Source organism: Tachyglossus aculeatus, chromosome 22 (assembly GCF_015852505.1).
Source record: "Tachyglossus aculeatus isolate mTacAcu1 chromosome 22, mTacAcu1.pri, whole genome shotgun sequence".
Lineage (NCBI taxonomy): Eukaryota > Metazoa > Chordata > Mammalia > Monotremata > Tachyglossidae > Tachyglossus > Tachyglossus aculeatus.
Window position 1 is genome coordinate 43,918,013 of NC_052087.1, and position 11,395 is coordinate 43,929,407.

The 11,395-nt window shown below is 46.9% G+C and overlaps 1 protein-coding gene across 2 annotated transcripts; it reads left to right on the forward strand.

The window, feature by feature from the left end:
• Nucleotides 1-5,688: 5,688 nt before the first annotated feature.
• On the forward strand, nt 5,689-11,163 carry CALCB (calcitonin related polypeptide beta). Of its 2 annotated transcripts, XM_038765048.1 has the most exons (4): nt 5,689-5,774; nt 6,076-6,207; nt 9,732-9,916; nt 10,946-11,163. In XM_038765048.1, exons 1-3 carry the CDS (start codon nt 5,689-5,691, stop codon nt 9,889-9,891), a joined length of 378 nt encoding a protein of 125 aa, XP_038620976.1. In that variant the 3' UTR covers nt 9,892-9,916; nt 10,946-11,163. The 2 variants fall into 2 exon arrangements, with proteins under 2 accessions (XP_038620976.1, XP_038620975.1); XM_038765047.1 differs by lacking the exons at nt 9,732-9,916; nt 10,946-11,163 and adding an exon at nt 7,342-7,687.
• The last annotated feature ends 232 nt before the right edge of the window (nt 11,164-11,395 follow it).

Below are 11,395 nucleotides of genomic sequence, written 5' to 3' on the forward strand. Positions count from 1 at the left end.
TCACCCCCCCACACACTTTCCCCACACACGTACGCCCACCCTCACTTACCCACACTCACGCGCAGGCACATCCACACTGCCCGCGCGCGCGCGCTCTAGGAGACGGGAAAGATGCCCAGTCCGGTACCCACCACCAGGGAGACCAAGAAGTTGCCAGTTTAACGCGCTCCGAGTCTCAGGGTGGTGTGATTGTCCTCCCCGGCTTGGTCCTGTCCGGACAGGGGAAGAGAAAAGCGAAGGGAGAAGGAAAAAATGGCACTGCCTCCCTCTTCCCCCAGTCCTGCCCAGTGGGCAGAAAGACCCTTTCCGGGCATCACCCAGCCAGTCCTTCCCTGCGGGCGCATCCCCGCCGGCCGCGCGCCGCTCTTGCGGCCGGAGGAAAACGGGGGTGGGGGTCGCCGCTGGGGACCCAACAGGACCCCCCTCTCTGTCTCTCTCCATCTTCCTCCGACTCCTTCCCTCCTCCCCCCATCTTCCTTCCCCGGGGATCGAACGGCTGGACATGCTCCAGCTGTCCGGGGCCGGGGCTCGGGGGCTGGATTGGGGTGCTGTGAAGCCCTCTCCCCACCCCGGGGCCCGAGGGGGAGACGGTGGAAGCGGGGGGGGCGCGGCCAAGTGTGCGTGGACAGGTAGCCAAGGGGCTCCCGCTGGCCAGAAACCGCTGAGCCTGGGCGAGGGGGCAGAGGAGAGGTGTCGCCTTGCTGAAGGGGAGCTGTGCTCTGCCCCTACAACCCTCCCCCCCACGGGGGGGGGGGGGGAAGAGTTGGGTTGGGGGGGGATGGAGAGGGATAAAATGTCCAACCTGCCCTGGGGTGAGGCAGGGGAAGGGGGAGAGGGCGACTCAGGGCTCTGCATTAGGGCAGCCCTCTCCCCACGACTCCCAGATTTTGCATAAAGGCCTCTCCCTGACGGGCAGAGAGCAAGGCTTCCACCCCAAGGGCCGGGGAGGGCCACCTTTGTCACTATTAATCATCACAAAACATACTTCATCTCCCTTATCCTCATCTATCATGACTGGGATTATTTTAGTTTGGGTCAGTCATTGCACTTCCCAGACAGAGGCAGTGGATTTGGCTCCAGTGAAGATGCCTGAGTAGACCCTTCTAAAGAGAAGGCGCCAGACTCAGCTCAGAATGGAAGCGATGGGTCCGGGAGCTGCTTGTCCACCCAGCTAAAACTGCATCCAAAAGCTAGTGCCAATTCCAATGCTGAGCCCCTGGGACGAAACTCCGGAGAAGGCGAGGGAACGTCACAGCAGGTCCTCTCTCCTGCCTGCGAGTTGCAAAAAGCAAAATTTACTGACACCTTGGTCAGGCCTGCTGTGTACTCTGATAGTAGTAGTGGAGTACTACTAATATTAATTATGGTATTTGTTAAGCACTTAACTATCTGCCAGACACTATATTAAACGCTGGGGTGGATACAAGCAGATTGGTTTGGACACAGTCCCTGTCCCACATGGGGTTCACAGTCTCACTCCCCATTTTACAGATGAGGGAACTGAGGCACAGATAAGTGAAGTGATGTGCCCAAGGCCACACAGCAGGCAAGTGGCTGAGCAGGCATTAGAACCCATGACCTTCTGATTCCCAGGCCTGTGCTCTATCCCCTTTGCCATGCTGCTTTCCAGTAGTAGTGGTGGTGGTGGTGGTAGTGATAGTAGTAATAGTAGAAGCAGCATCAGCAGCAGTGATAGTTATAGTAGCAGTAATAGTAGTGGCAAAAATTAAGCACTTTCAATGTTCCAACACTGTACTAAGCACCAAGGCATATAAAGTATAATCAGTGCCCACCCAGTTCCTTACCCTCACGGGCTCACAGTGTAACAGGGAGGGGAAAAGGTATTTGTTTGACATTAGGATTTTTCTGGAGGACTCATGTATCCAACTTCTCTACTGGGAGGTGGCAGTGAAGGGGGGCCGCCGGACCCCTCTGCTTAACCCTTTGGAGCCTGGACTCTTGAACCCGAGGATCAGTGGGTCTGACTGTCCCTCCCTCTTGTCCCCAGGGTCCATGAAGAAACTCAGAATTCTGGCCAAGAAAGAGAAAATCAGGAGAAGCAGCGAGCCCAGGGGAAAGAGTGTAGGTCTGGGTATCAAGAGACCTGTGTTCTAATCTCAGCTCCAGCATTTACCTGCTATGTGACTTTAGGCAAGTCATTTAATTGCTTTGGGCCTCAGCTTCCTCATCTGTAAAATGGGGATTAAGTAACTAGCTTTTCTCCCTTCCCCTTAGACTTGTGAGCCCATTTGGGACATGGACGGTGTCTAACCTGGTTATCCTATATTTGCCCGAGTGCTTGGAGCATAGTAAGACCTTAATCAGTACCACAATTATTAATAAAATCTGCCTGGAAGGGTGAGCCCCAGGCTTGGGAAACTATATTTCTAGGCTGATGTGGGTGGAAATGAGAGAAAAGTTACTATTTGCAAGAGTTTCTTGCCTTTATCTTTACCTCATCTTCCCAGTTTCAGTTCTCGGGTCTTCTCCCCAGACTGGAGGATGGACTTGGTTGGATTTAACTGAGATGGAGGCGAAGTTAGTCCTTTACTCCTGCTTACTCTAGAGGCCTCCTGGACAGTCCCTAGGCAACCTATCCCAGGGAGACCCAAGGATCTTCTCTGGGTGGCTTCTGGCTAGCTTGTAGGGGCTATGAGAGAAGCAGCATGGTTTAATGGAAAGTGCTAGGGTTTGGGAGTTAGAGAACGTGGACTCTAATCTGGCTCTGCCACCTGTCTGCTGTGTGTCCTTGGGCAAGTCACTAAGTTCTCTGTGCCTCAGTTACCTCATCTGTAAAATGAGAATTTAAGACTGTGAGCCCCATGTGGGACAACCTGATTAGCTTGTATCTACCCACGTGCTTATAACAGTGCTTGGCACATAGTAAGCACTTCACAAATATCATGATTATTACCATAATTATTATCCAAACAGGGGAACTTCATTAAAACAGGTTTCACTTCTGCTCCTCCCATCCCCTCACCCCTTCCCTGATTTAGTGGCAAGAGCAAGGGCTTGGGAGTCAGAGGACGTGGGTTCTAAATCCCGGCTCCGCCACTTGTCTGCTGTATGACCTTGGGCAAGCCACTTAAATTCTGTCTGCCTCAGTTACTTCATCTGTAAAATGGGAATGAAGACTGTGAGTCCCACGGGGCACAATCTGATTATCTCGTACCTACTCCAGAACTTAGAACAGTGCTTGGCACATAGTAAGTGCTTCACAAATACCATAATTATTATTCTCTGGGAGCGTGGGTCAGTGGAGCGCAGCACACCTGAGCTGAGATTGCCTTTGGCATGGGTGTGTGCCCGATCCAAGCAAGTTTAGTGAGAACGGGTCTAAACCTCTTACCCACGTCCTCTCTTCTTCTGCAATGCAGTCATTTTTGCAGCAGATGTCGCTTCTAATATGTAAATACCCCATCCTGGGTAGCACCCGTTAAATCAGATGTGGTCTGCGTCTTTCCGGAGGAGGTAAGGGGGAAGAAAGAGCCACCCAGGTATATTAGTAATGGCTTCAGACTATTTCCCTTACTTTTCATTAATTGTTCGATCTTCTCTCTTTTTCTCGCTCGCACTTTTTTTTTTAAGCAATGACCTCAATGCAAATATAAACCTATGAGATGCTCCAATGACTGGCACATTTTGTGAATGGGATACTGGGATGACTGGAGGCTGACGTAATTCGAACTCTCAGGCTTTCCTGCCTTTCCGGGGATTGGCTGCTTTTTGCCAACAGACTCTGTGATTGGCTGGCGGAGGCCGCTCCAACGCCTACGATTTCTCTTCCTGGCGGTAGATATAAAAGGGGAGAGCTTCAATTTTGGACAGCAACAGGATTAGAGACCCAAATTCGGGAGGACCCCTCACTCTCCACACTGTTGCTTTAAGAAGCTTTGCTCATCCAGGTAAGAGAATTTCTGATTGCTTTTTTTAAAATAGTAACTCTAATCTTTTTTCTTTGCCAGCTACAAAAGCTGGATTTCCCCAAATCTGTTAGGCTGTATTCTCCCAAGCGTTTAGTACAATCCAGCCTGATTTGCTTGTTTGCACCCTAGCAGTTAGTTCAGCGCCCGGCACATAGTAGGAACTTAACAAACACCACAATTATTATTACAGTGTTCTTTACGCAGTAAGTGCTGAATAAATACGATTGATTGGTTTGTCAAAGCTTGAAAGTTTTACGTTTCTAAAGTTCATGAAACAAATGCAACTTGCTCTGGGCATGGTTTTTTCCTCAAACTAAACCACTGGTAATTTTTCCATCCAAAATCTCTGTGTTTTTAAGGATTGCAAGGCTAGTAACTCGCTGGGAGATGTGTATGGAGATCACTCCGAATTCATTCAGTTTAAGAAAAGCAAATGCTAGAGGAAGTTAGTGCAGTCTTCTGGCACCTGCTACCTGTAGTATCCAAAATAGAGTTGCTAATTTCTCCCTATTCAATTTATCCTGCTACATAAATGACAGTTTATGAATTTTGTTCAAATATCCTATGTGACTATTTGGAAAACTGATGCATTTTATTTTAGTCAGGAATGGTTGACAGAATTCTCTATGGTTAATCCTCTAATTTAGCTGCAAAAGGAATGGTTAAGCGATGGTCTCCAAATGATCACTTTATTCTTCAGAATATTTGCTATTTTGGCCACCTTTACAAGGGTTTTCTGATTTCCTAATTATTCTGATAATCTGTTTTGTAACTTCTGGTGGGTTTTATAGGCAACCTGTTGCAGAGCCTCGCCCCTTCTGGGATTTAATCCTGTGAAACATTTTAGCGTGGAATGCAAACCATGAAGCTGTCTCATTTTTTAAAAAGTCTGCAATGCTAAATAATAAGTACTTCATCAGATTATTTATTAGAGGCATCATTTATATACTATAATAAACTTAATTAAATATTTTTGCTTAGCTTTGTTCTAAAATAATGGCTACAGGTTATCATAATTTATCATCAACTCAAAGATGTTATAAATATGTTAATTCACGTCCAAGATCATCTCCAAATGAAATAGCTGGTAATGGATGGGGGCAGGGCTCATGTTCAAAGTATCAGTCATTACTTCAACATTAAAATTTTCCCTCGGGGACCTCTGCTGCCACCAGATACTAAATAGACTGATTCTTGTATTATTCTCTCACACCTTATTTTCTAGTGCTTAATAGAACACACAGGCATGGTCTGGGCTTGTGGCACTATCTCCAACTTCTTACTGTTGATAATTTGCTTTTTCTCTAGTTACCAGGAGTGGTGGTGGGAAGTGACCATCCTTGTAAGGAGGGGGTGAGGGAAATGCAAGTGGGGGAAGTGAAGGACATGAGAAGCAGTGTGGTGTAGTGCACAGAGCCCGGGCCTGGGGGTCTGAAGGTCATGGGTTCTAACCTCAGTTCTGCCACTTGTCTGCTGTGTGACTTTGGGCAAGTCACTTCACTTCTCTGAGCCTCAGTTCCCTCATCTGTAAAATGGGGATTGAGACTGTGAGCCCAGCATAGAACAGGAACTGTGTCCACCCTGATTTGCTTGTATCCACCCCAGTGCTTTGAACAATGCCTGGCACAGAGTAAGCGCTTAACAAATACCATAGCTATTACTATTATTATTGCTACTGACATGGGTTGAACCGGGAGGGCTGGGGAAAGAGGAAAGGAGCCCCATTTTGATGTCATTCTTTTGTTCCTGGGAGGATAGGATGGTCACGCTGAAGCTATCCTCCTTTCTGGCTGTTTACGCCTTGATCACCTGCCAGATGGACAGTTTCCAGGCAGCTCCACTCAGGTAAGAGGCAACCCTGCTCCGAGCACTCTGAGCTCAGAAGCCATCCCCTCAGCCTGTCGCATGTGGTCTGTGACCCACAGAGCCCCTATAGCTTTGGATAAAGGAGGAAATTCTGGGTGATTTCCTGGGGAAGCTCTACTAGAGTGCAGCCACCTCTCGGACTCAGTGTGGGCTGAGTGTGAGATTCAGGAAGCACTAAGGTTCAGGGTGGTAGACCTCATTCTGAAGGCCAGACACTCACTGATGCCCCGAGTCTTTCTGGGTTTGTGGGGGCCAGCCTTTGTATTTCCTTTTTACCTAGACCAGGGTTTGAGTCTACCGCAGACCGAGTGACCCTGAATGATGATGAAGCCAGACGATTGCTAAACGCCTTGGTGAAAGAGTTCATACAGATGAAAACAGAAGAGCTGGAGCAAATGACTGAGGGGGACAGGTAAGGGTCACTGGCCAGTGAGTTTCTAGCCATGGGGAAGGTCTTGTCTATGTCTCTCCACTAGGCCGACCATTGCCCACACACACATACTTTCCCTTTCTTTTGGCAGTTCACTCTGTCAGGCAGTTTTCTTAAAGGCAGAAGAAGAAAGCTGACAGGTCCCAAAGACATATCTGCCCAGGAGTTGCCTTGCTTCATCACTGCATTATCTGAGGAAGCCTCCTCAATCTCCCCTGATGATATATCAAGAGTAACTGGGCTAAAGCAGTAGGGGCAGGAGAGCTCTCAGTGAGACATAAGGAATGACTTCCTGACAGGATTATATGACGATGGATTGGGGGATTTACAGGGATTTAGGGGGATTGGGAGATTTAGGCCTCCTTCTCTGGAGGCCTGTAAAATCAGGACAGGAGATTTCCAGGGGACACGGTCCTGCCTGAAGTCTGTGGGTTCGCGGATATGACCTCCTCGGCCCCCTTTTGGCCCTGGGCTCCCTGTACTTTAGGTCAACTGTGTTCCCCCACCCACACCCCAACTCCATCCTCCCCTAACCTGCTTATATTTGTTTTCACAACTCTTAAGAGGCAAAATATGCCACCAGAGAGTGAGCTGAACTTGTCAGAGGGTTTTATAAAATAGAGCCGGGAGAGGTACGTGCTGTGATCTGAGATGGGTTAGGGCCCAGCCAGGTTCTCTGTTGGAATAGTGCATGCTGTCATGAGGCATGCTGGCCTCGGGGACTGGAGAGCCTCCCCCTTCCACCCCCAGGTGCACGCAGAGGCAATGAAGATTTCCTTTCCCAGCATCCCCCGGGGGGCCGGGGCATGTGTCACGTTTGCATCTTCTCTAAGTGAATCCCTGTTGCTGAGCATGAAAGGCTGTGACTGGCATGCTTGAATGCACTGGAGAGAAAACCTCCAGCAGTCAAACGAGGAGCCTCAGAACAGCTCATCCTCCCTGCTTGAACAGCGGCTCCTTGCTCAGTTTCCCAGTTTCTGAGGGATTGCCTTCTCCTCCCTACTCTGTCCCCTTTGCATGTGATGAGTGCCATTTCTTAGTCGATCGTTGCCCAAGTTGACGTGCATGTGACTGCATGTACCCCCTTTACCGTTTTGGCATGTTTTTTCCCTGCAGCCTGGACAGACCTATATCTAAACGCTGCAGCAATCTGAGTACCTGTGTGCTGGGCAAACTCTCTCAAGAATTGCACAAGTTGCAAACTAATCCTCGCACTGACGTCGGGGCTGGAACTCCTGGCAAGAAAAGAAATGTGCTGAATGACCTGGAAAGCGAACTTTATGCAAACTATGGGGGACCCTTTGGAAACAACTAGCGAGAAACTCTCCTCCCCTTCCCCTCCCTGTTTTTTGGGCTTTTTTTTTTTTAGGCTGATGCCCACTTTGCTGTGCTCCTTAAGTTTGGTTTTTCGACAGGGAATGTTTGTCTTACTCTAGGAGGATAAAGAAAGTATAATATTCATGCCAAGCGAGGGGGGAAAAATCGAAGCAATGCCAGTGAAATAAACTAAGATCATCAGCACTGTCTTGAGATTTCCCCTGATTTTCTTAGGTTTAATTTTTAAAGAATAGTCTTAAAACAAAGCTGTCCATTTCTGGCTATTAAATATATCAATAAAAACATCTTTCACACCCAGCCACTCGTTTAACAAACCTATTTTTCTATAAGGATTAGAACTGCTGTATGGACTGCTTTGACCTTGCTGATCACGAGCAATAGTTTAAAAATAGGAATATTTCAGACCCTCTTCTTTAAACAAATTCGGAAACCTGCTAACCTGTGTGATGGGTTCCAAAAATTCAGGTCCCTAAGCGGAACCCTAAGTATTTGCACAGGTAGATCAGTTGTTGAAGGGTAAAATTTTAGGAAGACTGTTTTGGGAGGTAAACTTCAACTAGCACAGCAATCAAGAAACACAGGTGTAAAAGGCGGAAGGACACCCTTGTAGAAAGGTAACAAACCGATGAAAGCCATATTGTCTCTGAATCCCTAAAGGTAAGACTTTTGCAAGTATTCATTTTCTGTGTGTTTACCTTGAATTTCTAATTAGGGCAACCTCCACATCGGGTTAGGTTTGGATTGGATGTTTTAGTAAAGGGATCTGCCTGCCTTTCTGCATGTGAATGTAGCCAAGAGGGAGGAATGCAATTTCAGAGTTTTGCCTGTCTCTGCTGAACTAAAATGGGATCAATCAATCAATCAACCAATGGTATTTATTGAGCACCTATGATATGCAGAACACTGCACTAAGCGCTTGGGAGAATACAACAGAGTTAGCCAACACGTTCCCTGCCCTCTACAAGTTTAAGGATGTTGGTTATAGGTAACATGATCTTTACCCTCCCAGGCTATTGCTAATTTCTTTTTTTATGTCATGGTAAGATTTCCTCGCTTTTTTTTTCTGGTTTAGAACAGCTTCTGCCTGATCTGGGCTTACTTACCAGAGAGAGAGAAACCTCACAGAGAACATAATAAAAAATACATGAGTTTTAGTTAACATGGTTATTTCAGTAGACATTGAACTTTGCTCTTTGTTCTTACTGATAACTGTGCTATTTGTTAAGCACTTACTATGTACCCAACCCTGTGGTAGATACAGAATTATCAGGTCAGACACAATCCCTGCCTTTCACGGGTTTACAGTCTAAGGGGGAGGGAGAACAGGCATTAAATCCCCTCTTTACAGATGAGGAAACTGAAGCTGAGAGGAATTAAGTGACTTGCCCAAGGTCACACAGCAGGGAAGGGTGACCCTGGGATAAGAACCCAGTCCATGTTCTTTCCACTAGGCCCCACCCCATAATCTATGAGGTGAGCTCTTTGCAAAAGCTGGCAATCATGAAGGATAATCTCTCTTAAGAATCGTCATCATCAAAAACAACAAAGGTATTTATCGAGTGCTTAGTATGTGCAGAGCACTGAACTAAGCACTTGGGAAAGTACAATTCAATGGAGTTGGTAAGCACATTCCCTGCCTACAATGAGTTTACAGTCTAGAGCTTACAGTCTTCTTGACTTTTTTTTACTGTCTTGCTGATAGAGACAGAAGAAATCCCCATTGCTCAGGGGAACGTTATAGACCATGAGAAGCAGCGTGACCTAGTGGAAAGAGCCAGTGCCTGGGAGCCAGAGAACCTGGGTTCTAATCCCGGTTCTACCAATTACTTCCTATGTGACCTTAGGCAAGTCACTTGATTTCTCTGTGCCTCATTTTCCTCAGTAGTAAAATAGGGATTCAATACCTCTTCTCCCTCCTACTTAAACTGTGAGCCCCATGCGGGACAGGAATTGTGTCTGACCTAATTAACTCGTACCTACCCTAGAGCCTAGAAAAGCATTTGACACACAGTAAGCCCTTAACAAATAGCATAACAAAACCCCAACAACTTCATAATGCTAAGGCAGCCTCTGCAGGGCTACTTCCCACCCTGTGTTATTTTGAACATCTCAAGGCAACTGAGTCTTGTTGATAATGTGCTTTTACCCTCCCTCACCTTGAAAAGCAGCATTTCAACCCAGAAAAGAGCGTGCAATACGGCCACCTGCGTCACCCATCGCCTGGCGGATTTCCTGAGCCGGTCAGGAGGCGTGGGCAAGAACAACTATGTACCCACCAACGTGGGATCCAAAGCATTTGGCAGGCGACGGAGAGATGTGCAAATTTAAGCTCCTGAGCAACCCCCGGAAAATGGTAAATGCATTTGCAACCTAGGTTGGGAGCTTATTCTCAGCCCCTCAGAGACATTTTTAGAATTAATATGGCTTTTATTAAGAACTTCCTATGGGTCAAAGCACTGTGCTAAGCAACGGGGTAGATACAGGTCATCAGTTGTGGTGCAGCCCCTGTCCCACAGGGTGCTCCTGCTTTAATCCCTCTAGACTACAAATTCATTGTGGGCAGGGAATGTGTCAGTTGTTTGTTGCATTGTCCTCTCCCAAGCATGTAATGCAGTGCTCTGCACACAATAAGCACTTAATAAATATGATTGACTGACCAATAAATCAACTAATTTATTGTATGTTTTGAGGGCTTTCTCTGTGCAAGACATTGTATTAAGTGCTTAGGAGAGTCCAATCTTTTAAGAGGGAGGGAGAGGGTATCTTATCCTCATTTTACAGAAGAGGAAACTGAGGCCAAGAGAGGTTAAATCACTTGCCCAAGATCCCATAGCAGGTCAGTGGCAGAGCTGGGATGAGAAACCAGGTCACCTGACTCCCAGTTCCGCATATTTTCCACTAGACCACACTTCCTCCTCAGCTCTTCCTCTTTTGGTGACCAATAGATCCGTGGCATTTGGGTCTCAGAATAATGGTCTCCCGCGTTTCCTGGGGGCGTGTTGGACAGATTTCAGTTTTGTAGTGTCTTCCCTACCAGGCCAGATACCTTGAGTGGCCACAGGGCTAATTAAAGGAGGGTTTGCCCAGTCCAATTGGAAATCAATTCAGCCACTGAGTCCCATGGACTGCCTTGGGATTCCTCTTTTCTGGGCAGAATGCCTCTTTGGCTGCAAACCAAGTAGAGACTTTTGCCTAATCTTGTCTTTTCATTTTCAAACTTTATCAGCATCTCAGGCATCTTTTTCCCCTCTCTGGAGATCCCTGGGAAGAAGAAAAGATCATTTGCTAAAAAGCTACTTACTCTAAGTAATTTCTTTTGATCGGTAAATGATAAATGATAGGCATTGTTCCCACCTAGCAATTCCCCTTTGTCTTCTTTCAGATTGCCATGAAATTGAATTCTTAACTTCCTTTAATTTCTACTGAAAGCAACTTTCCTCCATAAACCAAGAAGGCCAAATAGAAGAGCCACCTTTTTGCATCCTTCTAGATATTGAAAAGTGTTTCTTTTGTTCGGAACAAAGCACTTCTGTTACGTATAGTCCCAAAGAAGCTAATTATGGTATACTCTTTTTACATGCGATGCTACTTCAAATAAAATGTGAGCGTGTCGATTGTTTCTCGATCTCAGATCATATATGTGCAATGTGGCCCACGCTATGCACCTTGGCAACACTGCCAGATCTAGGGGATCTGTCAAGCGACCATATTTATTGAATGCTTACTGTGTGCAGAGCACTGCAGTAAGCACTTGCACTGTACTAAGTGCTTGATCCCACCAAATCGCGGCCGGTCAGGGTGTATTTGTAAAATATGGTGTGCTGTGCCTTGA

Excerpts from the sequence above, each read along its gene's own strand:
- CALCB (XM_038765047.1), top strand. The coding sequence starts at position 5,689 with ATGGTCACGCTGAAGCTATCCTCCTTTCTGGCTGTTTACGCCTTGATC. Across the intron at positions 5,775-6,075 it reads TTCCAGGCAGCTCCACTCAG|ACCAGGGTTTGAGTCTACCG; the intron begins GTAAGAGGCAAC and ends CTTTTTACCTAG. Across the intron at positions 6,208-7,341 it reads CAAATGACTGAGGGGGACAG|CCTGGACAGACCTATATCTA; the intron begins GTAAGGGTCACT and ends TTTTCCCTGCAG.